This window comes from Mustela nivalis, assembly GCF_964662115.1.
Source record: "Mustela nivalis genome assembly, chromosome: 10".
Lineage (NCBI taxonomy): Eukaryota > Metazoa > Chordata > Mammalia > Carnivora > Mustelidae > Mustela > Mustela nivalis.
In genome coordinates this window covers 13,258,169-13,284,632 of record NC_139029.1, presented here as the reverse complement: position 1 = coordinate 13,284,632, position 26,464 = coordinate 13,258,169, and the positions used below count along the sequence as shown (strand labels likewise).

At 50.7% G+C, this 26,464-nt stretch overlaps 2 protein-coding genes and 1 long non-coding RNA gene across 6 annotated transcripts in view; 2 read left to right on the top strand and 1 right to left on the bottom strand.

The window, feature by feature from the left end:
• The window catches only part of LOC309841513, a 268,973-nt gene that overhangs the window by 7,617 nt on the left and 234,892 nt on the right, over positions 1-26,464 (bottom strand). The gene's annotated exons all lie outside the window — the stretch shown is intronic.
• Positions 3,914-5,817, top strand: RNF186 (ring finger protein 186). Its single transcript, XM_082688827.1, has 2 exons — positions 3,914-3,972; positions 4,554-5,817. Exon 2 carries the CDS (start codon positions 4,786-4,788, stop codon positions 5,485-5,487), a length of 702 nt encoding a protein of 233 aa, XP_082544953.1. The 5' UTR covers positions 3,914-3,972; positions 4,554-4,785; the 3' UTR covers positions 5,488-5,817.
• Positions 19,848-26,464, top strand: part of TMCO4 (transmembrane and coiled-coil domains 4) — an 87,060-nt gene continuing 80,443 nt past the window's right edge. For 2 of the 4 annotated variants that reach the window (XM_082684463.1, XM_082684462.1), the window contains exons 1-2: positions 19,848-19,932; positions 24,306-24,413. The gene's annotated coding sequence lies outside the window, so the exon portion shown is untranslated. Of the gene's footprint in view, positions 19,933-24,121; positions 24,414-26,464 lie in introns of all 4 variants that reach the window. The other 2 variants (XM_082684464.1, XM_082684465.1) reach the window with 2 other exon arrangements.

Below are 26,464 nucleotides of genomic sequence, written 5' to 3'. Positions count from 1 at the left end.
AAAGCAAAGCACAGTTCAAACATCCCGCAGTGGGTGCTTCGTCTCTCCCTCTCCTCTGTACTTGATCTTTGTCATCTTGATACTGTGACTTTGTTCCAAATGCTATTCCTCTGTCTCCTCCAGCAGACTGTCCTCAGACCACAGATGCTCGGGGCTGGGGTGTGGGGGTAGGGGGTGCGGGGGAGGTGTAGGGGGCGGGGTCCTGATGTGCACAGAGGCAGGAATTCTAGAATAAGGCTGTAAGCTGAGACACCAGCCAGCTCAAGGCAGAGAGGACCAAAGACGATGGGGCATCTGACTGGGGCGCAGTCCTTGGTGGATGCTGGAATGTGGAGTGAGCGTGCGTTGGCCAAGATTAGAAACCAGGCATGGATCAAACGCTTTAACCTCATGACGTTGCTGTTTTCTCACTCCTCCCCTGGTGAACTTGAGAGAGACAGACCTTAAGCTCAGATCAGCAATGTCTTTGCAGGGTGTCAGTCCGTGGTTACCAGCACGACGTGCCCAGAGGGTCTATCGGGAGAACTGGCTCTGGCTTCCCCACTGGCAGTGGACTGTGGAAGTCTATCTCCCTCGAGGCTGTACTTCTCAAGCTCCATAGAGCGACAGGGTTGGAGGAAGCCACTGGACAGAAGAAAATGCACTTTATTATTTTTTTTTTAATGTATTTATTTGACAGAGGGAGATCACAAGTAGGCAGAGAGGCAGGCAGAGAGAGAGGAGGAAGCAGGCTCCCTGCTGAGCAGAGAGCCCGATGCAGGGCTCCATCCCAGGACCCTGGGATCATGACCTGAGCCGAAGGCAGAGGCTTAACCCGATGCGCCACCCAGGCGCCCCAGAAAATGCACTTTAAAGGGCGGGGGGAGACTTTACAGAGAACAAATGAGTTCATATTTGTATAGCAATTAAAAAACAAATGTATTTTGTTTGAAGATGTGGAAGGACTCGAAGGTTTCAAATTTTCATATTACAGCAAACACAAACATAACAGAGCAGAATTGAGAATCCTAGATGAATTTGCATGTTACGTCTCTGGAGACATTTTGCACTTCCCTTGAGACAGCGCTGATTCAGGCTACGCTCCAGATCCCTGCACATATTCACTCCTCCTTGAGAGGCACCAGCTAACCAGATCACCAAACCGTCTGATCTCCACGTCCCTGGGAGACATCAATGACATCGAGGTCAGTTACAAAGCAAGGTGCCTACCTTACTGAGTCTTCCCTGAGCAGTCAGATGGAGGTGAGGGGCTTAAGCACTGTCTCCCACAATTTCCTACAATGTTAATGTCTTCATTTGACCAAATTAAAATCAGAGCCTCAATGAAGCTGAAGTGACTCGCCTAAGGTCACACGGCTAGTCAAGTGACAAGCGCCGGATGTCCAGTTTAAAGCCAATGCTAATGCTAGATAGTTAAGCCAAAGCTTTAAGAAACAAAGTATTGGGGCACCTGTGAGGTTCAGTGGGTTAAGCGTCCGACCATTGATCTCAGCTCAGGTCTTGATCTTAGGGTTATGAGTTCAAGCCCTGTGTTGCCCTACTAAAAATAAATAAATAAATAAATAGTTTCCCAAACTACCATGGCAGGATGCAAGAAACACGATGGAATGTGCTATGAAAAGCCATCATTCTCAGGAGCAGTTGGTCAAAGGAACTTCCATGTTCTACTTTCTGTTTTCCTGTAATATTTGGGCTGTTACAACCAATACATTTTCCTTTTTTTTTTTTTAAACATTATTTATTTATTTGTTTATTTAAGAAAGAGAGAGAGAGAATAAGCAAGAGACAGCATGAGCAGGGTGAGGGGCAGAGGGAGAAGCAGGCTGTCCGCTGAGCACGGAGCCACATGTGGGGCTCAATCCAGGGACTCTGGGATCACAACCCAAGCTGAAGGCAGACTCTTAACTGACTGAGCCACCCAGACGCCCCGTAATAAATTTTCTTAATGATGATTGCCCAATGATATCAAAAGGTTCCTCTTTAGACACGACCCATAAATAGTTTCCCTTGGTCTGATAACAAGCTCACCCAGCAAGCAACCTTCTTGATAATTTCGCTTTCCCTAGAGCTGGCTAGCAGAGGTGCAGGGGCAGGGGGGAGCACTAGCCATGCTGACATCACTGTGTTGTCCACCTGATTTTCTATTTCTCATTACAAATGAATACAGCTCAACAAATTTTTCCTCCTCCATCCCCAACCCTTCCCAGGGTTTAGAAAACACAGAGAAGTAGTATTTGATACAAGTCAAAGGAACAAAAAGACAGATTCCCTTTGAGCATAGGAACACACAGGCTCGTTCACTCTTGGCCATGTACGGGTTGATTGTCTTGTGATGCTTGACCCTGCGTCCGACAGCAAGTAAAGGCTTTTTTTTTTTTTTTAAAGATTTTATTTATTTATTTATTTGACAGATCGCAAGGAGGCAGAGAGACAGGCAGAGAGAGATGGAGAAGCAGGCTCCCTGCTGAGCAGAGAGCCCGATGCAGAACTCGATCCCAGGACCCTGGGATCATGACCTGAGCTGAAGGCAGAGGCTTTAATCCACTGAGCCACCCAGGCACCCAAGTAAAGGCTTTTCTTTATCTCTTGCTATGTTACTCAGAAGACTTTCTCATGCAAGGGACAGAAATCCAGCTTGAGCTGGCTGAAGAATGAAAACGGGTGGGTTTCATAGATTAATATAACTAAAAAATCTGAAGATAGAGCTCTCGCTGCAGGTATGGCTGGATCCAGGCTTTCAAACAATGTCATGGGGGCTGTTTCTGACTCTTTTCTCATCTTTCTTTTGCGCTCGCCTTACTCTCAGGCAGGTTCTCTGACCTGGGGGTCCTAGCAGGCCCAGGGGCCCATCCTCCAGTTTGGAAACCTAGCAGTAAGGGAAGCTTCTCCTCGGAAGTTCCAGAGTTAAATCTCTTTGGCTTGGTTTAGATCACTTGCCTGGGTGGAAATCAACGGCTGCAGCCAATAGGACAGAATACGCTGACGGGTTTTGCTGAATCTCGTCCCCTTCCCCCTTCCTCAGAACGGGAACTACAGTGGTCAGCAATGGTTGCCTCAAAGAAAAACAGGACCGGCCCCTGGAGAAGGCAAGATGGATGCTGGGCATGGGGTAAAAACGGAAGCCTAGAGTCAGATCCAAAGCCCCCTTCAGCTAGACTTGGGGGAAAGCATTAGTGGGAAGAAACAACCGGTCAAGCTGAGGGCCAAGAAGAAACACCTGGGCAGAGGCGGCATTTGAGGAACTGGATTTCCAAGACAGAAGCCCAGTCGGGGGCGGGGCAGGGTGGAGCAGGAGGGCAGTGCCTGCCCCTTGGGGTGGAGGAAAGAGCTGGATGGAAAGAGTTGGACCCTGTGTGGACCTCAACAGGTGACATGAGCAGGAAAGGACCATTCGGCACGTCCTCCTGGAGTCGATGCAGCCGACGGGAGGCATGTTTTGAAGGAATGGACTGTGCCACCCCACCCTCCGAAGTTCAAGGCAACGTAGGGTCATCCCGTTCTCCTAACTGCACGCTGTGCACGTCCGTCAGTTCCGCGGGAGTCCTTCCCGGTGGAGTCGGCTGCCTGGAGTCCATGTGAGCTGGTGAGACTGAGTTCCTGGGAACCGGACCTTGGGTCCTGGCAGATTCCACAGGGCCCTGACCCCATGGGAGTCCACCTGGGAGGCTGCCAGCCGGCCTGCCCTGACCACACCCCGTCTTTGCTCCCGGGCCTCACAGCGCCTCACTTACAGGCTGTGCTGGTACCCCAGGAGACCACCTGGCACAGGGCTTGGCTCCCAGTAACCCCAAATAAAGGGAAGCGGCTCTTACGACCCCCAAGGACATATGTTCCCCATGCCCAAAAATAACACCTGTCATTGGACCTGTCATTGGATAGGTGCAGGCAAAGCAGGCCCCAAGCGTGATGCTCAGGACTCCGTAGCTGTCCGTACAGCTGCTGGGACAAGGAAGCACCTGGCTACAGTAGCAGGTACGAGAGAGACCCGTGAGCAGTTGGGTTTGGGTTTTTCTGTGGGGGCCCGGGCTTTCTTCCCATGCCCCACCACCCCTTGCCACCCACTCAGTTGTGTGTTTTTGTTTTTGTTTTTTTCTCCTCCGTGTCCCTTTTACACAAGGTCACCTGTCAGCAAATGTGCTCGAAGCACAAAACTGTTGTCCACCCATCTTGACTTCTGGAAGGTTTTGTCTGAAATCTGGCTAGGGGTGAGATTTCTCAAAGTGGGTTCTCCCGGCCACCCTCATCAGCATCATGGTCAGAGATGTCCGTTAACTGTGACCAAAGGTTCTTAAATCCCACCTAGACCTGCCAGAGGATTGCAGTCTTTGGGTTTGGAGCCTAGAGATCTGCATTTTTTTTAAAGGCTCCAGGGGGCATGAGAGGGTGAGGATCCAAATGCATCTGAGAGCTCATCAGCTACCATCCTACTGGGGCTCCTGAGACACCTGGTCCCAACCGGAAAGTCCTGACTCACAGTTCAGGCCCTGCCCCCTCCGGCCTTCCTATCAGGCAACTCAAGGTCCCCAGGCTCACAAGTTACTGATTAACCCTAGGTTTCCAGAAAAGAAATAACAATATCTCAGGAGAAGACATAAGCCAAGAGCCAAGCTGAGCAGCCCCAGGAGAAGGGGTCATAGACAGCTGCTGTCACCAGGCGCCTGACGAGGAGGCCAGGGAGGCTGAGACGCCCAGCCGGAGGCCAGACAGCATCCAGGTCCCAGCGGCACCGGCGGTTACCCTTCGTCCACGCCCAGGCTCGGAGTTGCCTGGTCCCTCTGACTCTGAATGGCTTGCGCAGACATCCCGCAGCTGCGGGTCCCAGAGCAGCCCCAGCCCATCTCGGCAAGAGCCACACCCCCCTCCGCCAAGGCCACGGGCCCAACAGGGGGGCACTGGAGCTCCTCGGATGGCGACTTAGAGTGCTTGGTGTGCCGGGAGCCCTACAGCTGTACCCGGCCGGCCAAGCTGCTGGGCTGCCAGCACTCCTTCTGTGCCGTCTGCCTCAAGCTCCTGCTGTGTGTCCAGGACAACACCTGGTCCGTCACCTGCCCCTTGTGCCGCCAGGCCACCTCTGTCCCCGGGGGCCTCATCTGCAGCCTGCGCGACCAGGAGGCCGTGGTGGGGCGACTGGGCCGGCCGTGGCCGGAGGTGCGGCTCTGTCCTCAGAGACTGGCAGATTCCGCCCCCTCGGCGGCAGGGCACCCCGGCGTTGCGGGAGAGGATGCGCAGGACGAGGCGACCGCCAACCGCGTGGCTGCCCGGCGCCTGGCCGTGCACTTGCTCCTGCTGGTTTTGCTCATTGTCCTCATTCTGCCCTTTGTCTACCCCGGCGTCATCCGGTGGGTGCTCGCCTCGGTGATCGCCTTGGCCCTGCTAATGTCCTCGGTCTTCTGCTGTCACGCCAGCAGCCAGGGCAGCTGCTGTCCCTCCCCCGGGACTGTATTCTGCCGAGGACAGAAACACAGCGAGATCTCTTCCATCGCCTGAGCGCACCCCAAGAGACGGCACCTGCTGCCTCTTGGGCCCCGTTAGGCTCACAGCGACCAGGTGAAGGGGCTCTGAACGAAGGCTGCTTCCCTTGGAGGATTACATACCTGCTGGACTTGCGAGCCAAAGCCGGGTTGTGTTGAGTCAAGAACTATGTGCCTGGGTGATAGACGTAACGTCTGTCCGAGACACAGCGCATCTAAACCGCGCAGGGTCTTGGAGGGGGCGCAGATTTCTTGACCGCCGCAAGGAGCCTTCTGTTTCCTCCTTACTCTAATGCTCCTGGTTTTTCTTTGTATACGTTGATGAACTTACTGCAGAACAAATAGAACCGAGACTCCTTTTTTTTGCAACTTATGGACGTGGTTTTATTTTCTCGCTTTGTTTTGGTTCTGTCTTTTGTGTTTTGAGGCAGTTTGTTAGATCTGTGACTCTGACAAATTTTTCCTCCTGGGAAGTTGCAGTCCCCCCCCCCCCCCCCCCCCCGGGGAAGCCCTCCTACGCTGCCCAGCTCCACGAAGGTCCTGGTGGTTTGGGTGTTCCCGTGAGTCGCCTCCAGGGATGGAGGGGGGTAATTTGTGTGAAGGAGTGGCTCTGGGGCTGTTGGGGGTCCCACGTTCATTCAGCAGAGTTGGGGACGGGTGGAGAGCATGTAGGGGAGTCTGGGAATTGCTCCAGAACACTCACCAGATTGTCCAGGCCCGTGTCATTGGGCTCTGGCTTCTCAGAGAATCTCAAGGTTACAAGGACTCCCCCTGCCCCCCACCCAACAGCAGGTCCCACCGCTCATCAGATGCACGGCCTCACGCTCGCTCCGTAAGGGTGTTGCTTTTCCTGTGTGATTGCATTTCAACTCCCATCTGAGCTCTTGTCATAAAGATAAAAGGCCCCATAAATGCAATGGTTCTTGACAATAACCCCACCTCTCCCGCCTCACCCTGACAGTCACTGCCTTCTGAAAGGCTGCTCTGGAACATAGAGGAGGCTTCTTCCGCAGGGAATGACTTTCCCAGGTTGCCAGGATCGGGTCTCAGCTAGAGGAGGGGCTTAGGGATCCAGGGGAATGGAGGGTGGGAGATGACGCCTTGTTTCCCTCCGAAGGCCTCTTAATTGGGAAGCAGACTTGAAACCTCAGGAGGCTCACTGGGCACGATCCATTGTCCCTCCCCACTTTGCCTCCTGGGAGGATGACAGGTGCACGTTGGGCGTTTGTTCATGGTTATTGTGCCTCTGGAAGAGAGGGATGACAGAAGTCGGCCACTGGAGCCCAAAGGAAGGACTCTGGCCTCGTGGGTATATGTTGTCCAGCAAGATCATTTGCCTCTCTGCGTTTCATTGAGCTCATTGGACTGGATTATTCCTAAGTCCCCCGAAGCCCAGGAACGGCAGCACAGCTGGGCCCCTGAGCAGTGGACAGGAGTCACATCCCCTCTGAACTCACACAGAGAAAACTCAAAACATAAGGATGCATGCAAATAGCTGTTCTTGCAATCTGGGTGCCTTCCTTTGTTTCTTGTAAAGGTATTTCCAGGGCAACTCCGGGATACCCGTGCTATTGTTACTCCTCGTGCTGGCAGTGTGTGTGAGTGTGAGTTCTTCAGGTGAGCTTGAAGAACACCCTGTCTTCCCACGATGAGCAAATGATGGAACTTGTTCTGCATTTCCTGAGCCGGCCTCGGGCATGTGCCATTTGGGATGGTAGGATAGAGAAAGAACATTTCCCCCACGCACCTCCACTCACGTTCTATCTGGTTCTCGGGCTCTCCACCAAGAAGAAACCTCCACCAAGGTTTCAAGTTGCCAATGACAACCCCATTTCTACCATCATAATGATAGGCACATGTTTACTGAGTCTTACAATGTGACAAGCACCACACTAACACGAATTTTCTAGCTGAGTCTTCATAACAACCTGATGAAGTTGAAATCATCTTGCCAATGAAGGGACTAATGGTCAGAGAGGTAAATTCCTCTGCCTAAGGTCACACAGCCAATCACTTCCGGAACTCCCCCAAGGAATTAATCCAGAGCTCTTTCTGTTCCATCAAGCTGTCTCCCTTACGTGCTGGTCCAGCCTTGCAAAGGATAACAGGAGAAACCTCAGGAGGCTCTGAATTCCAGTAGTCAGGTGCCCAGAGGGGCCACAGAATTCTGGAATCTATGGTCTACACTAAAGAGAAAGAAAAGGGGCTCCTGGGTGGCCCAATCAATGAAGTGTCCAACTCTCGACTTCAGCTCAAGTCATGATCTCAGGGTCATGAGATCGAGCCCTGTGCCAGGCTTCATACTAAGCATGGAGTCTGCTTGAGATTCTCTCTTTCCCTCTCCCTTGGTCCTTCCTTCCATGTATACACACACACTCTCAATCTTTCAAAATAAATAAATAAAATCTTTTTTTTTTAAAAAAAAAGCAGAAGAAAGAAAAAGAAAAGAGAATGATGAAAATAGAATGGGTTTCCTATAGACTTTGACTACCCAGTCCCAACCTCCCCTGCAGGAAGCTGTGTTGGCACATGGTCCCTAAACAGGGGGCCCTCCATCCCCCTGGCAGAAGATGGCTTCATGCTGCCGTCTTCACCCCCTTGGAAGCCAGCTGGTCCCAAGCACTTTCTGGCCCCTGGCTGTCTGTGCATGGAGGGCACTAGAGGCCGGTATTGGTGCTGGCTGTCCTGAAGGGTTGGGGGAGAACAGAGGACACAGGCAGCGCTGTGAAAGGATGCCTGTGAAAGAGAGGCAGGCCTAAGCCCAGAGCTAAGCTCTGACCCAAAGTGTGACCAGTAGACATTACAGAACTTCTCTGAGCCTCACTTCGCTCACCTATAAAGTGGAAGACGATGCCACACTCCTCCCAGGGCCCCCAGGAGGATTCAGTGCTACTGGATGAGAATCCCAGGTCTTAATAGTCTGCCTTTATCATCAATCAGTGACCTTTGTGGGTGACTGAGTCTCTTGGGGCCTGTTCAGCGTGACAAAGGGCAGGGGGCAGGCCTTGATAGTGGGGTGAAGCCAGCCCAGAATGGGAGCATTATCCAAGCCAATCTGGTAGACAGCTTGGTGTTGAGGTCCTAAGGATGAAGAGAAATTGCAGGCAGAAGCCAAATTTCATCCCTATCAGACCATCTCCCCATTCTGGGGCCTTGGAGTCAGACGTGGCTGACTTGATCCCAGCGTCACCATCCACAAGCCTCATCACCTGTCTGAACCTCATCACCTGTCTCATCGGGTTGTGGGGAATAGTGAAATAGCCCATGGCTGAGCCCTTGGGATCACAGGTTGTTAAAGAAGGGAGGGAGAAGACAGAGAGAAAGAGATGGGTTGAGTTCTAGAAAGCACTAACAGGAATGATGGGGACAGGCTCGTCTTATTCTATTCAGTCATATGGATAAGGAAGTCTACTAAAGCCTGGGCACTAGAACTCATCTCTTCTGTTTTCACCCTCAGCATCAGCAGCGTCTCAACAACAGTTAATAAAGTAATCGGTAACGTGACCTGAATGCACCGTGCAAAGCATATTACATATGTTATCACGTAGGCCATAAGATAGATACTATTCTTAGCCCCCAGATGATCAACAGGGCTGCTCAGGCACGGAGAGGAGAAGTAACTGGCTCAAGGTCACACACTGAGGCCATGCTGGAGCCAGGAGTGCACCACCGAAGTCCAGCTCCGGCGTCTGGACTTTGAGTCACTTAGCTGTCCCTGATGGAACATTCCCGGCATATCATGAGTGTTCACGGCACGGGGGTGCCCTGGCCTGAAAGGCAAAGAATTAAGAAGAGCTGGGTTTCCTCTACTTGGTTATAGCTTTCTGGCTTAGCGGGTGCTTGGGACACAGGGTTGTGGGAACCCACCTGACCCATTACCCGCAGGCACTTTCTCATCTCATCTGATAAGACCCTGTTCACTGCTGGAACCTCTTTTCAAATGCCTGGAGGAAGTTTTTCAGCCCTTGCTAAAGCAACGACTTCTTAGTGGCAGAGGAAAGTATTTCCAGGAATGAAGGAACTGCCTACCATTTCTCGGGCTGTAGGAACAGCATAGAACACATTCAAGGAGAAATTTTAAAAAGTTTTTTAATCTGCCTGGAGCTGTTCTTAGGAACTTTATACTTTGATCTGAATATACTGAAATCACCTTTTTAAAAGAGGGAGGGAGCTATTTCCTGGGTCAGTAGAGAACTCTCTGAAGAATTCAGAACACTCTGGAACTTAGGATCCATCCATGCATTTATTCAACAAACATTTATTGGACACCTGCTGTATGCCAGGTATCTAACCTTATTCCATAAGGAAGTTTGCTGAGGAAAGAAAACTACTTTGCACTGAGCACCCGGTAGGGGTTGAACTGTGTCTCCCTCTCAGAAAGAAAATATGTTGGAGTCCTAACCCTCGCTACCTCAGAATGTGACCTTCTTTGGAAATAGGGTTTTTATAGAGATAATCAATTAAAAATGAGGTCATTGGGGTGGGCCCCAATCCAATTCGTGTGATGTCCTTCTAGAAAGGGGAAGTGTGGATGTGGAGACAGACGCCCATGAGGGAAGACAAGGTGAAGACTCACAGGGAGAACACCATGTGGGGATGAAGGCGGGCTGAGGTGATGTTTCTACAAGCCAAGGGACATCATTGATGGCCATTACACTACCCAACGCTGGGAAGAAGGCTTGGAAGGAATTCTCCTCCCCCAGATCTCTCAGCAGGAACCAACCCCACCAACACCAGGTTCTTGGACACCTAGGCTCCAGAATGTGAGGGACAATTTCTGTTGTTTAAGTTGCTCAGTTAGGGACACTTTGTTCACATAGCCCTGGGAAACCCTACCACCCCTATCCTGGGCCCGGGCTTGCGTGGACTTCTTCATGAAGTCAGCTGGACTTCTTCAAGTTCATCCTCTAACTCCCCTGGGGTCTTGTCGCACGTAAGTGGCAACGTCGGCTCGTCACGTCTGTTGGGCTCCTAAGACTACGTCCTACCTCTCCCATTTATGGATGGGAAAATGAGGCTCAGAGAAGCCCCCTGATTCCTCCTCCCCCCCAAAAATGTGCCCAACATGTTAGAGATGGAGTTAGATTCATCACCCACATTTCCTAAATATCCTTAGTCTTTGTGACAACCGTATAACAATTACTGAGTTATTATCCTCGTTCCACAGATTAAAGACTTACAACCCAGAGTGTTGGTGCCTATGTCCTGCATGTGCATTTCTGTACATATTTCATAGTTTAAAAATAATTTAGGCCCCACATAACAATGCTAAGCAGCTGACGGACAAAGACTCAGGGGGAAACGGGTGCCCAGGGCTAATCCCCTGCTGAGCTGTGTGCCCCAGGGTCACAGAGCTTTGGGGTGGCTCTGGAGACAGTCTGGTTTGAGTCCCCACTCTGCTACTTGCTGGCTGTATGCATGGCTCCTAATCTCAAACTCTCTGAACCTCCGTTCTCACATCTGTAGGAAGGAAAAATCATCACAATCACCGATTGTGGGAATTGGTAGAGACAACTTAGTGCTGTATATTGGCATAGACTCTATGCCAATTACTCAAACATTAACTGCACTAGTTAGGCAGAGTTGGATGTACTGGCTGGTTTAACCAAGTGGTGGCAAAGGCAGTTTCCTGGCAAGCTTTGGTAAGGATGACACTGGGGCCGGGCCTTCTCTATTCAGACTTTTTCTCCCCATTTCTGCCTCCTTTTCCCCTCTGCATCTGGGTTTTGTTCTCTCCAACTAGCTTTTTCCGATAGCTTGGAAACTTGACGGTCTCCTGCTGACATCTTCCTCGCTTCACCTCCAGAAAGAAAGAGACCAAGTTTCTTCATTGGTAAATGGTAACAAATCCCAAGGAAGGACTCTGATTGGTCCTCTTGGGTCACATGTCCTCCTCCATGACCAGCTGGTCTGTGATCGGCAACCCCAATAGAGTCTTGAGATGGAGAGGAGAAGGACTTGGAACATTCTGCTGTTTGCCGAAGAATGAGGAGCACTGAGCAGATGGATGGTAGTGGAAGGTCCTGTAGAGAACCTAGGTGTTTGCGTCATTCCCCCAACCTGACCCAGCTAATGAGAGGAGACCTTCCACCCTGATGGGGATTCTCTTTGAGGGGCTGGTCTCCTCCCCACCCACACTCTGTCCAGGTGGGTTCTCATGGTAATAATACCATGTATGTCTTTTGAGGGGACAGTTTGTATCCCAAATCTGCCAATCAAAGCACCGTGTGCCCTGGCCACAGGTCTGGTTCCAGGCCAAGCCAGGGACGGCTTTATCCAGGAATCTGGGTAACACTCCAGAGGGAGAGTTTTCTCCACCAGAGCTGCTAAGCTGGTAGAATGTTTGGGGGCACTTTCTGGTGGCAGTCTTGGCACCCGCAGGGGAGAGATTCTTCTACTGGTAAAGCCAACCCAGAGGGAAGCTGAGCCCAGCTTTCTCACTAATAGAAGTCCCTAATCATATTATTTGCATATTATTTGAGTACCCGGACCATCATGTCTGAAACCTGATGTTCCTCTGGAGTTTTCAATAGTCACATAAGTCAATAAATGCCCTTTCTTTGCTTACACCATTTTGACTGGGCTGTTTCTCTTATAATCTAAAGGAGCCCTGACTCATTCGCACATGCCTGAGTTACAAGGTCACGTGCAGTGAAAGTTCAGGAGCTGATACGGAGCCAGGTGCATGTGGAAGGTGGAAAGCTGAATGCAAATGACTAATGGAGCTGGAACACACAGAGAGGAAGACAAGAGCGAGGCCTTATGGCCTCTGAGAGGCAGAGAGAGAAGCCTCCTGTCCTGGCTTCCACGATCACTAGCCTTGGTGGGTCGTCGCTGTTTGCCATTCCTCTCCTGCCTGTCCACGAGGCCCTGTTCTACGCATTTGTATCTCTCTTTGAGTAAGATTGCTACCCAGAGAATTCTGATAACCTCCTCCCTCCCCCAACAAAAGATCTGGTGCCTGGTGAGGCCTGTGATGTCTGTTAAATGGAGGAGTGTCTGGAGCAGGACATGGTATATGTGAATTCCCAGGGTAGACCTGAGGAGGGGGGTTGGGGCAGCCAAGGCAAGCCTCAGGAAGCCTATGGGAAGTGGCTGGGCCTTGAAGGAAGAATTTGAACTGTCACAAAAAACAGGCTGAAGGAGAGCACTGTGGGCAGCAGGAAGCTGGTCAATACACAATATAGCCAAGGGCACAGAGCAGACCTATCTGAGCCGGGGATGTGTCAGGGGAAGGAAGGCGGACCTGACAGCGAGCGGTCCTGTGTGCCAAGGGTAAAGCTCCACACCTGGACGGCGGGGCAGGCTTGGGGTGGGGGCTTCGGGTGGGAATGCTCAGAGCTCCTAGCAGCCCTGAGACTCTGAAATGGCACCGGCAGACCCTTGCTGGCAGACCCTGGGTGGAAGGCAATGGCCGTGAGCATGAACAAAGTGTGTGCACTGGAGGTGAGAGCATGGTGAGGAGGGGGTTCAGCACCCTTCGGGGTTTCCCTTCTAAACGCTGGCCTCCAACTGCTTCCATCCTAGGGATACCCACCCACTCATTCACACAGTCCATCACCGAGCACTTACTACATACCATGCATAGAGATCGGGCCTAGAGAGGCAGGGGTTAGTAAGACTTACGATCACCGAGCTTACACTGGGGCAGACATGGAGAGGGCTGCCCGCTCAACAGCCCATCCACCTCCTGCCTTAAGAGGAACCTGATTATTTTTCTGGACAGCAAGGTGTCCAATCCACAACGGCACGAGTAATCTCTGCTGTGGGCCCCATCTAGTAGAGAGCCACACTCTGACCCTCCTCCAGCCATGCCCTTCCCCATGGACAGAGGAGTCTACAAAACCAAGAGGATAAGCCCACCTAAGTCCACACCCTCTGGACACCCAGTTCCCTAACACTCCCTGTCCGAGCAGGGCGAAGCCCACTTCCAACCTGCAGAAGTGAGCCTCTTCCCTGACCCATTCTCCCAAGGGTGCGGCCAAGTGCCCACATTCCTAGGTTTGAGGAGTGGCCAACCCGTGGTTGTCTGTGGGAGGGGCTGACAGCTCGGATGTGCGGGCTGGAGTGTCCACACACCTATGTGCGAGACCTCACGTGATACGGGATGGGACGGGGATGGGAGAGAAAGAAGGCCAGCCAGCATACCAGGAGCTACATGCTGGCATGGAACTCTGATAAGCTGATGGATTCTAACTTTACGCCTGGTCTTCCATGTGGTTCTCATGGTGTATCTGCAGGGCTGGAAGGTCAGGACAGGTTTTCGTTCTCATTTCATGTTCTTGCCCTGAGCGCCACAAATGTTAGGACTGGCTTGTTTTCACCTTCGGGGTTCTGAGCCAGTCTCCTTGCCAGAGCCTTGCTTCCCCAGACTCCCTTGCAGTCAGAGATTGTCATGCAATTCAGACAGGTGATCCCAGCAAGGGGGCTTCCAGGAAATCATTTCCACCCTGACCATAGGGGAGAAGCCCATGAGCAAAGGCTCATGGGGAGAGTTCCCTTTTTCCTCTTTTCTGCTTCTGGACATAACTGCTGAAGGATAAGTGCAGGGGAGAGAGCTGTGTTTGGACCTCAGGGCAGAGAGGTCCAACATGCTGAGGATGACGTATGGTGGAAAGAGTGTAAGTCCTTGCTGACATCACTGAGCTTCTGGGCCAACCCTAGAACCACCTCTCTCTGGATTTTACGTTCCATGAGTCATCACTGTCGTGATTCGGGCCACCAAGCTGGTCAGTGTCTGATAGTCACATCAGGGGCCGACCAGTCCTACAGGAAACGTATGTTCTCAAGACGAGTGAGAGAAACCAGTCTCGCTGGAAGACCACCCATCGGGCTGGTGACCATGATCCCAGCCCACAGCGCAGTCGATCCAGAGGAAATGGAGATATTTTTCTCCATGTCCGCATATCACTTTTACCATTATAGTTTTTTTAATAATGCCATTTTTCTTTGCTGAATGTTCTAAAAGGAAATAGATCACTGTCATCCATTAAAAAACCATTTGTATTATAAAAAGCAATAAAAAAAGACTTAAGAATGAAATCAAGACTGAAAAAGAGACAAACCAAAAAACAGACTGTTGAATACAGAGAACAAACAGGTGGTTGCCAGAGGGGAGGTAAGTGGGGGGACGGACGGGCATCGATGAAGGGGAAAGAGTTCACTTACTGTAGGGGGCGCTGAGTGGCGTATAGAATGGCTGAATTCCCACCCTGTACACTTGAAATTAATATGGTACTAAATTAATATGTATGTTAATTACACTTCAGTAAACAAAAAAGACCGAAAATAAAAAATAAATAACACTGAGCACCTGTGGTATCCTGGACCAGATTCTAGAATGGTGAGAGGACATAAGGAGAAAAACCAGCAAGTCAAGTCCATACTTTTGTTAATAGTAATTTACCAATATTGGTGTCTTAATTGTGACAAACGTAACATGATTATGTAACACACGAACCTTGGGGAAACAGGGCAAAGGATCCACGGTTCTTAGGTAAGAATTCTGTACTACTTGGGTAAGCTTTCTGTCGATCTGAGCTCATTCCAAATACTAAGTTTATTAAATAAATAAATAACAGAAGAATCCAATCCTAACTCGGTATTTTGGAGAGCCAAAGGCTCTGAGCGGAGGCTTATTCCCCCTTTGTTAAAAAGGAAGATGAGCAAATGTTAGAGGGACAGCGAATATTGCTCGGAAGTAGACAAGAAAGAAATCCTCCAATTTACGACCACGTGGATGCACTTGAAGGACGTTGTCATAAGCGAAACCAGCCGGACGCAGAAAAACAAACAGTGCCTGATCTCACTCATGTGTGGAATCTTAAGGAGTCAAAGGGGTGGAAGCAGAGAACAGACTGGTGGTTGTCAGGGCCTGGGGGCAGGGGGAAGGGAGAAATGAAATGTTGATCAAAGGTTAAAGTTTTAGTTAAGCCTGAATGAGCTCTGGAGATCCAATGTACAGCATGGCAACCACGGTAACAATACTGTATTGGAGACTTGAAATTTCCTAAGAGGATAGATCTTGTTTTTTAATTTAAGTTTGATTAATTAGCATATATTGAATACAATATATGCTAATTAATTGAATACAATATATGCTAATTAATCGAACTTAAATTAGTTTCAATTATTCAAATTATTGTGTTCAATATATGCTAATTAATTGAACTTAAATTCGTTTCAGAGGATAGCGTTCAGTGATTCATCAGTCTTATATAATACGCAGTACTCATCACATTACGTGCCTTCTTTAATGTCCATCCCCCAATTACCCCATCCCCCGACCCCCTTCCCCTCCAGCAACCCTCAGTTTGTTTCCTATGGTTGAGAGTCTCTTATGATTTATCTCCCTCTCTTATTTTGTCATGTTTTATTCTTCCCTCCTTTCCCCCATGATCCTGTTTTGTTCTTAAATTCCACATATGAGTGAGATCATTTGAGAATTGTCTTTCTCCGATTGACTTATTTTGCTTAGCATAATACCCTCTTGTTCCATCCAGGTCATTGCAAATGGAAAGATTTCATTTCTTTTGATGGCTGCATAGTATTCCATTGAATATACATACCACATCTTCTTTATCCATTCATCTGTTGATGGACATCTGGGCCCTTTCCACAGTTTGGCTATTGTGGACATCGCTGCTACCAACATTGGCATACAGGTGCCCCTTCAGATCACTACATTTGTATCTTTGGGGTAAATACCCAGTAACGTGATTGCTGGGTCATAAGGTAGCTCTACCCTACTCTTCCTCAGCTTTTTGAGGAACCTCCATACTGATTTAGAGGACAGACCTTAAAGTAAATTTTCTCAACACACACACACAAACACACACCATCAATGGTACCTATGTAAAGGTTAAGTTATTTAACTTGATCGAGGTGAACTTTTCACAAGGTATATATACATCAAAATATCAAATTGTACTCCTTAAATGTATATAATTTTAGGGGCGCCTGGGTGGCTCAGTGGGTTAAAGCCTCTGCCTTCGGCTCAGGTCATGATCTCAGGGTCCTGGGATCAAGCCCCGCATCGGGCTCTCTGCTCAGCAGGGAGCCTGCTTCCTCCTCTCTCTCTCTGCCTGCCTCTGCCTACTTGTGATCTCTGTCAAATAAATAAATAAAATATTTTTTTTTAATGTATATAATTTTACACACTAAAGATATATCAATACATTTCTAAAAAGAAAGAAAAGTATACATATATGTATAGATATCTTTTCTGTTAGTGAACCTGTAAGTCACAAAGAAAAATGGTTTAAATAGGAGTTTAATTAATGGCCTTGATTAGTAGTTTATAGGAAACAAAAATTGTACCTCAAAAAAAAAAAAAAAGATTCAATGGCATTAAACTGTTTTCAATGGATAAGACTCGAAGGTAACAACTTTCTCGTGTATGATCCGGGGAGAGTTAATGCAGGGTCACATGCCAGCTAAATGATCTCACATATCACTAATGCCGTGGGTCTCATCCACTAGAAAATATGAGGGCAGGGGAAAGCGCAAAGCATTCTTAGATGAGAAGCAGACAGAGGTCATCGCCACCCAAGCCTCTGGTAAGAGATAAGGCAGAGAACTACAAAATTATCACCTAATGCACAAGTAGAGTCAGGGGAAAATATTAACCCACGTGGCTTTGACCCCAAACCTCAGCTGCTTAGCTTCTCCAATTCCAATTAATGGGGCCAGTTGATGGTCCAGTTGACAGAAAGATGTTCAGTTCCCCAGGTCAATGATGCCTTGGAAACACAAACAGGAGATTTCTCAGCAATATAACAATATCCATGGTAGCCACAAACCGTCTGCAGTGCCCTCCACCCTGGGCCTCCTCTGAAGGTGTCTCCTGTCCTTCCCCATGGCAGCTAGGAGAGTTGGGACCATAAACAATCTCCTAGGTCCTTCAGTCTCAAAGTCACCATGAGGGCATCATAAGGATACTCTACAGGAAGGAATGGGGGGCTGCCTCCAGTGACATCACCCCCATAATTCAGTTCCATTCAACGAACACCAAGGCCAGCCCAGCCCCACGTACATCCTGGAAGGACAGACATGTACGGGACATAATGAAGAAGCCTTTCCCACTGGAGATTCTTGATCTGAAACTCAGCTCAACTCTGAACCTGTGTCGATACTGAAGCCTGTGGAAGGCAGGACAGCGGAATCGTCCAAATCGAATCTGGTCTTTGATCAAATCCTGGCTCTGCCATCTAGTCTTTCAGTGACATTGGCCAAGGTATTTAACCGCTCTGAGTCTCAGTTCCTTCTTTTTCGAAATGGGGCTAATCATAGTATCCACTGCATAGGATTGAATAACATAAAGTAAATACAGAAAGCATGTAGAGCCAGCCACCTGCTATTTCAGGTAATATCCCCGAAACAGTATTCATGGTTACTTCTATAGTTTCTGGGAGAATCCAATCCAACCATTTAGTTGTTGCAAATCAGATCACCAGGGCAACTTGTTAAAAATAGAAAGTTTTGGGGGCGCCTGGGTGGCTCAGTGGGTTAAGCCGCTGCCTTCGGCTCAGGTCATGATCTCAGGGTGCTGGGATAGAGTCCCGCATCGGGCTCTCTGCTCAGCAGGGAGCCTGCTTCCTCCTCTCTCTCTCTCTCTGCCTGCCTCTCTGCCTACTTGTGATCTCTCTCTGTCAAATAAATAAATAAATAAAATCTTTAAAAAAAAAACAATAGAAAGTTTTGGGCTTCCACACCCCTGAAAAATTCAACCTTTGGGTAGGTCTGGGGCTGGGATCCAGATTCTATGCCCTCCATTATATACTTTCCTCATACCTAGCCCGTAGCAGCCACACAACAAATACAAGTCCCTTCCCTGAGTTGAACATTGCAACAGCTTCCTAACGGGTTGTCTGTGCCTGTTTTTACCCCTCTGTCCTTGCAAGGAGCCAGTGGGATCCTTTTAAAAGGTCAGATCATGTCACACCACTGCCCAGGACCTTCTACAACTTTCTTTTTTTTTTTTTTTTTTTTAAAGATTTTATTTATTTATTTGACAGAGAGAAATTACAAGTACACTGAGAGGCAGGCAGAGAGAGAGAGAGAAGGAAGCAGGCTCCCTGCCGAGCAGAGAGCCCGACGCGGGACTTGATCCCAGGACCCTGAGATCATGACCTGAGCCGAAGGCAGCGGCTTAACCCACTGAGCCACCCAGGCGCCCCTTCTACAACTTTCAAACGCGTGCAGACTAAAATCCATAGACAAGGCCCGACAACAGTGGTTCCTGAAGCTATGCATCCATTAGAAATACCTGGTGAGGTTGTGGACAATGCTATGCCTGGCCAGACCCCAGATCAACAGAATCAGAAGCTCTGGGGTTGGGGCTCCAGTAGGATTGCCAGGTAAATATATGGGACACCGAGTAACGTCTGAATTTCAGATACACAATGAATAATTTTTCATTCATAAAATTCTAAACACCAAGTGCGTAGCACAGTCCCTGAGGCTGGGCACACAGCAGAGGACAAGGCAGCCAAGATCCCTACACTCAGAGTTTTAAAATTCTAGTGGGGATGGCAGACAATAAACTGTAAACAGGAAACATTTAAGCCTTGAAGATACATCTCCACTGAGTGGAGATGGTAACGGAAAGCTGGAAACAGATGCAGAAAAAGGAAGGTCTCTGGGCAGAGTGCCAGGCAAGGGACCCTCAAACACGAAGGCCCCCTCATTGGTCCAAACTAGCGCTAGACAAACTAAACAAGAATCAGAGCAAGGGGGACGCCTGGGTGGCTCAATTGTTGAGCGTCTGTCTTCGGCTCAGATCATGATCCCAGGGTCCTGAGAGGGAGCCCCGCATCGGGCTCCCTGCTCAGCGGTCCTTCTCCCACTCCCCCTGCCTGTGTTCCTTCTCTCGCTGTGTCTCCCTCTGTCCTGTATATACAGGCAGGAGGGTTGTTTCTGTGGCTGGCTCCTTGATTTTACACCCTTTACTTTTGGAAGTTTCCATCTAAGTCGCTTCCTGGCCCTCCACTCACTCTGGGACCAACCCCCAGGCTAGCAGTGTCCCCCAGTGAGCCTTGCAGGGTCCTCTCTGGCTCTGAGGTCCTGCTGCTTCCTGGAAGGCAACCAGATCCATACACCGCGTCTCGAGCCCCAGCTGGCCCGTCACTTCCTGATGCCGGCTCCCCTGTCGCGGGGTGGCAACGAGCAGAGCCGTGTTGGGACACGCAGTGCTTGAGACACGGGCCGGAAGGCCTGCCCACGCGCCCGGGACAGTATGCGCAAGAGGCGGGACCAGCCGGGCAGGAGGGGCGGAGCCTGCCGGGCAGTAGGGGCGGGGTGGCCGGGAGCTCCCGGCGATACAGGCTGCGGAATCGGCCGGGAGAGACCGAGGGGGCGGGGAGGGGCGGGGCGGGGCGGGGAGGGGCGGGGCCGAGGCCGAGGAGGCGAGCGGGGCGGGAGGAGTCCTTGCCTTTGCCGCCGCCGCTGCCGCCGCCGCCAGGTAAGAAATACGGGTTGAGTCGGGCCGCGGGCGGAGTTCGCCCACGCCAGGGCCACTCCCCACCTCTGGCCTCACCAGGGTTACTCCCTCAAGGCCCGACCAGGCCCTGCGGGCCTTTGCCCCCCACCCTGCCCTCTGCCCCTCGTGGGCGCCAGGCCTCCCGAGGAGTGGCCACGAGCTGCTCCAGGCGCTGCCTGCTTGGGGTCCAGGCTGCGTGGTTGTTGCTTGGTTGCTTTTAGAGCTGGAAAGCGCCTTTAGGAATTACACAGAGCGGTGGATGGGGAAACTGAGGCCGGGCGGTGCACCCAGGCACCTTCTGCCTCCCAGCTCAGGGCTCTGAGCCGGTAAAGGTTGCTCAGTACCTCCCTTGATAAATGAGGTCCGGGGAGAGGAAGGAACTTGCCCAAGGTTACACAGGGTCACTGTGTCCCAGAGTCCCCTCCACGGACTAGTGGGAAGGCCTCCGGCATCCCCTCACCCCCTCTCTCCTGGCCCTTACAGCCCTATGATTTCATAGCACACATTCAGACTGGGAATTCCAGGCGGGGGGCTGGAAAAAAAGCCCAGGCCCCCAATTACAGATGGGCTATACTTCTCACCCTGCCACCAGTTGGTGTAGCAGGAAAGAGGAACTGCTACTAACTTCTGGGGGGACCATATAGAGAGGTAAACAGGCTCAGAAAAATGAATTCCCCCACGACAGCACCCCTAGGAAGGAGAACATTTTAAGAACCTGGGTTACCTGACTCCAGAGCCTGACCCAGTCAGTGCCTGGCACAGAGACAAAGTAGGCTTTCACCACGTCCTTTCTCTGCTCTGCTCCAGAGTCAGAGTTAAGAGCACAGCGGGCCTAGACTCTAGGTCTTGGCCTAGAGACCGCTGCCTGACACAAAGTAGGAGTTAACGTGTTAGTTCTCTTTTCCCTGACTCAGTGTTCGTTTCACTGCAGAAAATGTGAAACCCCTTTACATTGTAAGGGCATTCATTCATTTATTAGACACATATTGAGCACCTACTGTGTGCCCCAGTGTGTGCACTGTTTAGGCACTGAAAATACAGCCGAACCTCCTATCTCGTGGGCCTGGTTCGAGATGCCCAGACAGCCTGAGCTTTCTCCGGACTCCCCAGGGATTTGGTGGGGAGGAGCTAGGTGGGTAGAGGGTGGTCCAAAGGAACTCTGTGGGCCTCTGTTTCATTATCATCCAACAGGGGTGGTAAAAGTGCCTGGCGTGGATAGTATCATGTCAGAATGCTGCTTTTTTTTTTTTTTTAAAGATTTTATTTATTTGACAGAGAGATCACAAGTAGGCGGAGAGGCAGGCAGAGAGAGAGAGATAGAGGGAAGCAGGCTCCCTGCTGAGCAGGGAGCCCGATGCTGGACTCGATCCCAGGACCCTGAGATCATGACCTGAGCCGAAGGCAGCAGCTTAACCCACTGAGCCACGCAGGCGCCCCCAGAATGTTTCTTGAATGGTAAAGGACGGTCTAAAATGTGGCCTCTGGCCGAGGCCCTGCCGCATCAGGAGTGAGCGAGGGTGTATTTACTTAGAGCGTATTTATTTAGAGGCTCCAGTGACCCTGTGGGTACTCTGTTACCGCTCTCAGCAGAGAGATGTAAGAGGCAGAGGTGGGGGAGGTTGGCTGAGTTCCAGGCAAGGAGGCTGAGACTCCCTCTCAAGGTCAGAAACAGACTGTTTGCCCCACAGCATTTCAGCTTCTAACAGCCGCTTGCTGTCGAGGGTGTGGTAGCGGACAGATGTGGGCTCAGGTCCCTAGGGGCTTAGTGGCCTGCTGAGTCATCTTGATGGAGCCACATGATCACCCTGTGCCTCAGTTTCCTCATTTGTAAAATGCTACCTCTAAGGTTGTCATAAAGAGGAAAGTAGCTGAAACCACAAAGGGCCTGGGGCTGGTGCTCTGGGAGCCTTTTTGCTTTTTCCGCCAAAGGCCCAGGAGCAATTGGATGGGCGCCGAGTAGGTTGGCCAAGTAGGTTGCCATAGCTTAGTGTGGAGAGTTCATGAAGGTTGAAGCCTACAGAATTTCTCCTGAGCCTGCACAGGTGCTCCAGGCTGGTGCTCTAGGCCGCAAAGGCAGGACCAGCTACCTGGGCCCGCACAGGGGAGACCTGAGAAATGTCATCCGGTCCTTTATGGCCTGTGTGTGTTGTAAACACTGCTGTACATGTTAAACTGGGGCTGCAGATAAGATGGGGGGGGGGCTTGCTGCCTTGAGTGTGCAGTAGTGGTCAGAAGGGAATCAAAGGGGGGACCCCAGTCCACTTTCTACTTAGCCGCCCTCCACTTGGGCATTCGGGCCAATTCAGTTGCACCACCCTCGGCTTAAAATTCTGCTGTGGTTTCCTGTTCGTTTTAGGGCAAACAACAAGACCATTAACATGGACCATAGGCCCTGTACCGTTTAGCCTACACCTCCAGCCCCATCTCAGGCCACTTCATCAGTAGCCCTCTGTGCTTGCGGCATGCTGCCTCCTCCCTCCTCAGGGCCTTTGCACATGCTCCACTAGACCACCGTTCCTCCTGTATCTCCCTTTCCCCAGGTTAACATCACCTTATCCTTCTGATCTGAGCCCAACCCCAGGCCACGAGACATCCCTAGGAGTGTGGGAGGTTTAATTCAGGAGGGAGTTGCATACTCATCTCGGGGGGTAATTTCCTCCTATCCCCTGTTACCACCCCAACTGTCCCCTCCTGACTTCCAGGACTGGACTGGGTTTGCTGAGAGGTGCTCAGGAATGAAATCTACATTTGGGAGTACCATTTGAGCAAATATGGGAACCTCACTTTATATAAAACTGTATTGTCCTTCTTTAAAAATGAAACACTGAGGGGTGCGCCTGGGTGGTTCAGTGGGTTAAGCCTCTGCCTTTGGCTCAGGTCATGATCCCAGGGTCCTATGATCGAGCCCCGCATCAGGCTCTCTGCTTGGTGGGGAGCCTGCTTCCCCCTCTCCCTCTGCTTGCCTCTCTGCCTACTTGTGATCTCTGTCAAATAAATAAATAAAATAAAATAATATAAATAAATAAATTTTTTTTAATGTAAGGCTGAGAGGCACCTGGGTGGCTCAGTCGGTTAAGCATCTGCCTTCAGCTCAGGTCATGATCTCGGGGTCCTGGGATTGAGCCCTGTGTGGGGCTCCAAGCTCAGCAGGGAGTGTGCTTCTCCCTCTCCCCTGTACCCCCACCACTGACGCATGTGTGTGCATGTGCTGTCTCTCAAATAAATAAATACATTCATAAATTATACACACACACGTATGTGTGTATATATACATATATTTATATGTATATAATATATATTCATATTATATATATAAATATATATATTCATTTCTTTTGGAGGGATAGTACCCTGGATTATTTATTGCTATAATTTGAAGACGAGGCATTAAGGGTCCCCACTGTATCTCCTCTTGCCCACCATAGTAAGGCCCTGGGGCCCTGTGGGGCGATTTGAAAACCAGCAGATCAAGTGAACATCACATATTTTGACATTCCCCACCCCACCCACGTCCTCAGCAGATGTGCCTCCCATTATGTTTTAGTTATTCCCAAGTAGAAACCACCGTTCATTCAGCAGATGTCTGTAAGTGCCCGCTGTGCTTGCATAAGGGCGGAAAGGGACAGACAATAAGCAACGGGTGTAAACAAGTGAATGATCCAGTATGGCAGACAGAGATTCATGCTGGGGACCAAGCAGGGGAGCCAGGGAAAAGGGATTGGGATGGAAAGCAGGGGCAGAGTGGTCTCACTGAGCTGCGAGATTTGAACAGAGACAGGGAGGAGGTGAAGGGAGTCGGCCATGTGGTTGTCGGCGGGAAGAGCATTCCAGGCAGATGGAATAGACCATGCAAAGGCCTTGAGGTGAGAGCATAGCTGATGGGCCCCAGAAGCAGCAAGGAGGATGTACGGTGGAGCGGAGCGAGTGAAGGGGAGGAGGTGGAGAGACCAGGGGCCAGGTTGTATATGGCGCAGGCGCCGCTGGAAGAGCTGTGACTCTGGAAAGCGGTTAGCAGAGGTTTGCAGCAGAGGAGGACATGATCTGACTTCAGGTGGAGATGGAGCTCCTGGCTGCAGCGTGGCGGACAGCTAGCAGGGAGAACAGACGGAGCGGGAGACTGGTGAGGCGGCTTCTGCCGGGATCCACCTGAGATGATGTTAGCTTGTACCAGGGCGCTAGCGGGGCAGGAATGGAGCAACCGTGATGTGGACAGAACATCATACAACCTGAGTGTCCATCCCAACGGCACACTGTCCCCCCAACTCCACCACCTGCCCATCCTCCTGGCTGCTGAAGTGAGATGGGATAGGAACTCTCCCTCCGTGCCAACATCCTTCTCTTCTTCTGGTCTGTAGTGGGATTCTCTGAAACCCTCTGGATTCTTCTGTGTCGGAACTGTTGCCATGGAGACCTCCTGAAATGCTACCTGGACCAGTGGCTTCCAATTTAACTTCCAGAGAGAGGTATAGAATGAATGGGTTTCTCTTCTAAAATGCTGGAAGGGGGCCGAGGTGGGGGGAGTGAATGGGGACTGCCTTGAATTCTCCCTTCTAGAACCATCTCAAGGTTGTGTGTGTGTGGGTATGCGTATGTGTTTGTAAGAACTTTGAACTACTGTCTTCAGAGTTTCTGGCCTAAGAACAATGCTGTAGCTCTATTTGTTGTGAAGGGTTTCTTCAACCGAGTCCTTTTCTTTCTCTTTGGCTCCAGAACAGTTAGTCCCCGGCCCTCTCGTAATACTGTTGTTATCCCACTAGTGATGCTTCTGTTACTGTACCACAAGCTCAACTGTAGGGGCGCCTGGGTGGCTCAGTGGGTCAAGCCTCTGCCTTCGGCTCAGGTCATGATCCCAGGGTCCTGGGATCAAGCCTCACATCAGGCCCTCTGCTCTGCGGGGAGCCTGCTTCCTCCTCTCTCTCTGCCTGCCACTCTGCCTGTCAGATAAATCTTAAAAAAAAAAAAAACAACACTCAACTGTAGGGGTGCCTGGGTGGCTCAGTCAGCTAAGTGTCTGACTTGATTTCAGCTCAGGTCATGATCTCAGGGTTGTGAGATCGAGCCCCACCATCAGGCTCTGCATGGGGCGTGGAGTCCGCTTGATTCTCCCTCTCCCTCCATCCCCCTCTCTGAAAAGAAGAAAGAAAGACAGACCTCGGTTATAACCAGTTCACCAGAAAAAGAAGGAAAGAGAAAAAGAACACCTCTTCCCACCTACTCCATACACACACATTCACGTCAAATTTGACCTTGGCCTCCACTGACTGCTCTAAGGGGTTAAAAAGGCCATAATGGGCTGCCATGAAAGGAACACAAAAGAAGTTCAGGGGCACCTGGGTAGCTCAGTCAGTTCAGCCTCTGCCTTTGGCTCAGGTCATGATCGCAGGGTTGTGAGATCAAGCCCTACATTGGGCTCCCTGCTCCATGGGGGCTCTGCTTCTCCCTCTCTGTCTGCCCCTCCCCACGGCTCATGTGCACTCTCTCTCAAATAAATAAAGAAAATCTGCATTTAAAAAAATAAGAAACACAAGAGAAATTAATTCTTGCATGTGATCTCCTAAAGGCTCAGGTCATGGTGTTTTAAGGATGATTTAAAGGATGTTTCAGGACGATACTGATCATACTTGTTTTCTCTGTGGCACTGACTCGGGGGCTTTTCATTCCCCGCCCCCCAGGAAGAAATCCCGCTGGGTTTATGTGGCGTTCCTCAGCAAATATGAGTGGGGCACCTACTGTGGGTGCTTGCGGAGCTGAGGACAGCTGTGTGGAATGGCTCACTACCCTCACTACTGACCATAAGACTTCAGCCAGCATTTTCTGGCATAGGTAATGTCGCAGGCTAGATAAAGCTCATAATCATAGACCATCAGGCCACCGCCCACACTGGCGTAACGCCTGTCCATCCTGGGCCTGGCCTTTGCTGTCCAGCCATGGGTGACCGTTAGCCCTGCTGGTTCTCAGTCTGTGTATGTCCTCTCCCTGCCAGCGGGTGCTCTTTCTTCTGAGTCAAGTGCAACACCTTTCTCAGAGTCCCTTGGTGTCTTCACAGCACCTGGACCGGGACAGATCCCCAGGAGACCCTTGATGTCCAGAAGTTACTCCATCTGTCATTGACCTCCTAGGCCCTGGGTGCTGCTGGACCAGCTCCCAGCACTCTAGGTGGCCCCAGGAGTCACCATGAGCCCTGACCACTGGTCTTCTTCTCACCGCGAGAAGCCAGCACTCCTTCTGAAAACTGCTTTAGCTTCTCAGACATACTTGAGAATCTCAGTTTCCCTTGGACCAGACCCTGTTCCCAAATCAGACCGAGCAAGGGGTAGAGACTCCTGAGGACCAGTGTAGACCGTTCAGGTGACAGATCTCCGTGCCCCACAGCGCCAGCACACTCTGTCAGCTGGGAGAGTTTGGGGGCCCAGCCCATCCAGGCGAATAATCCGCAGGGTCGGAAACAGGGGCTCCTCCTTCACACCAGCATGGGGCTTGCCTCAGCCTGTCACGCTGCCCCTCGTCCATTCTG

What these genes read in the sequence shown, in the direction of transcription:
- RNF186 (XM_082688827.1), top strand. Translation starts at nt 4,786, where the DNA reads ATGGCTTGCGCAGACATCCCGCAGCTGCGGGTCCCAGAGCAGCCCCAG.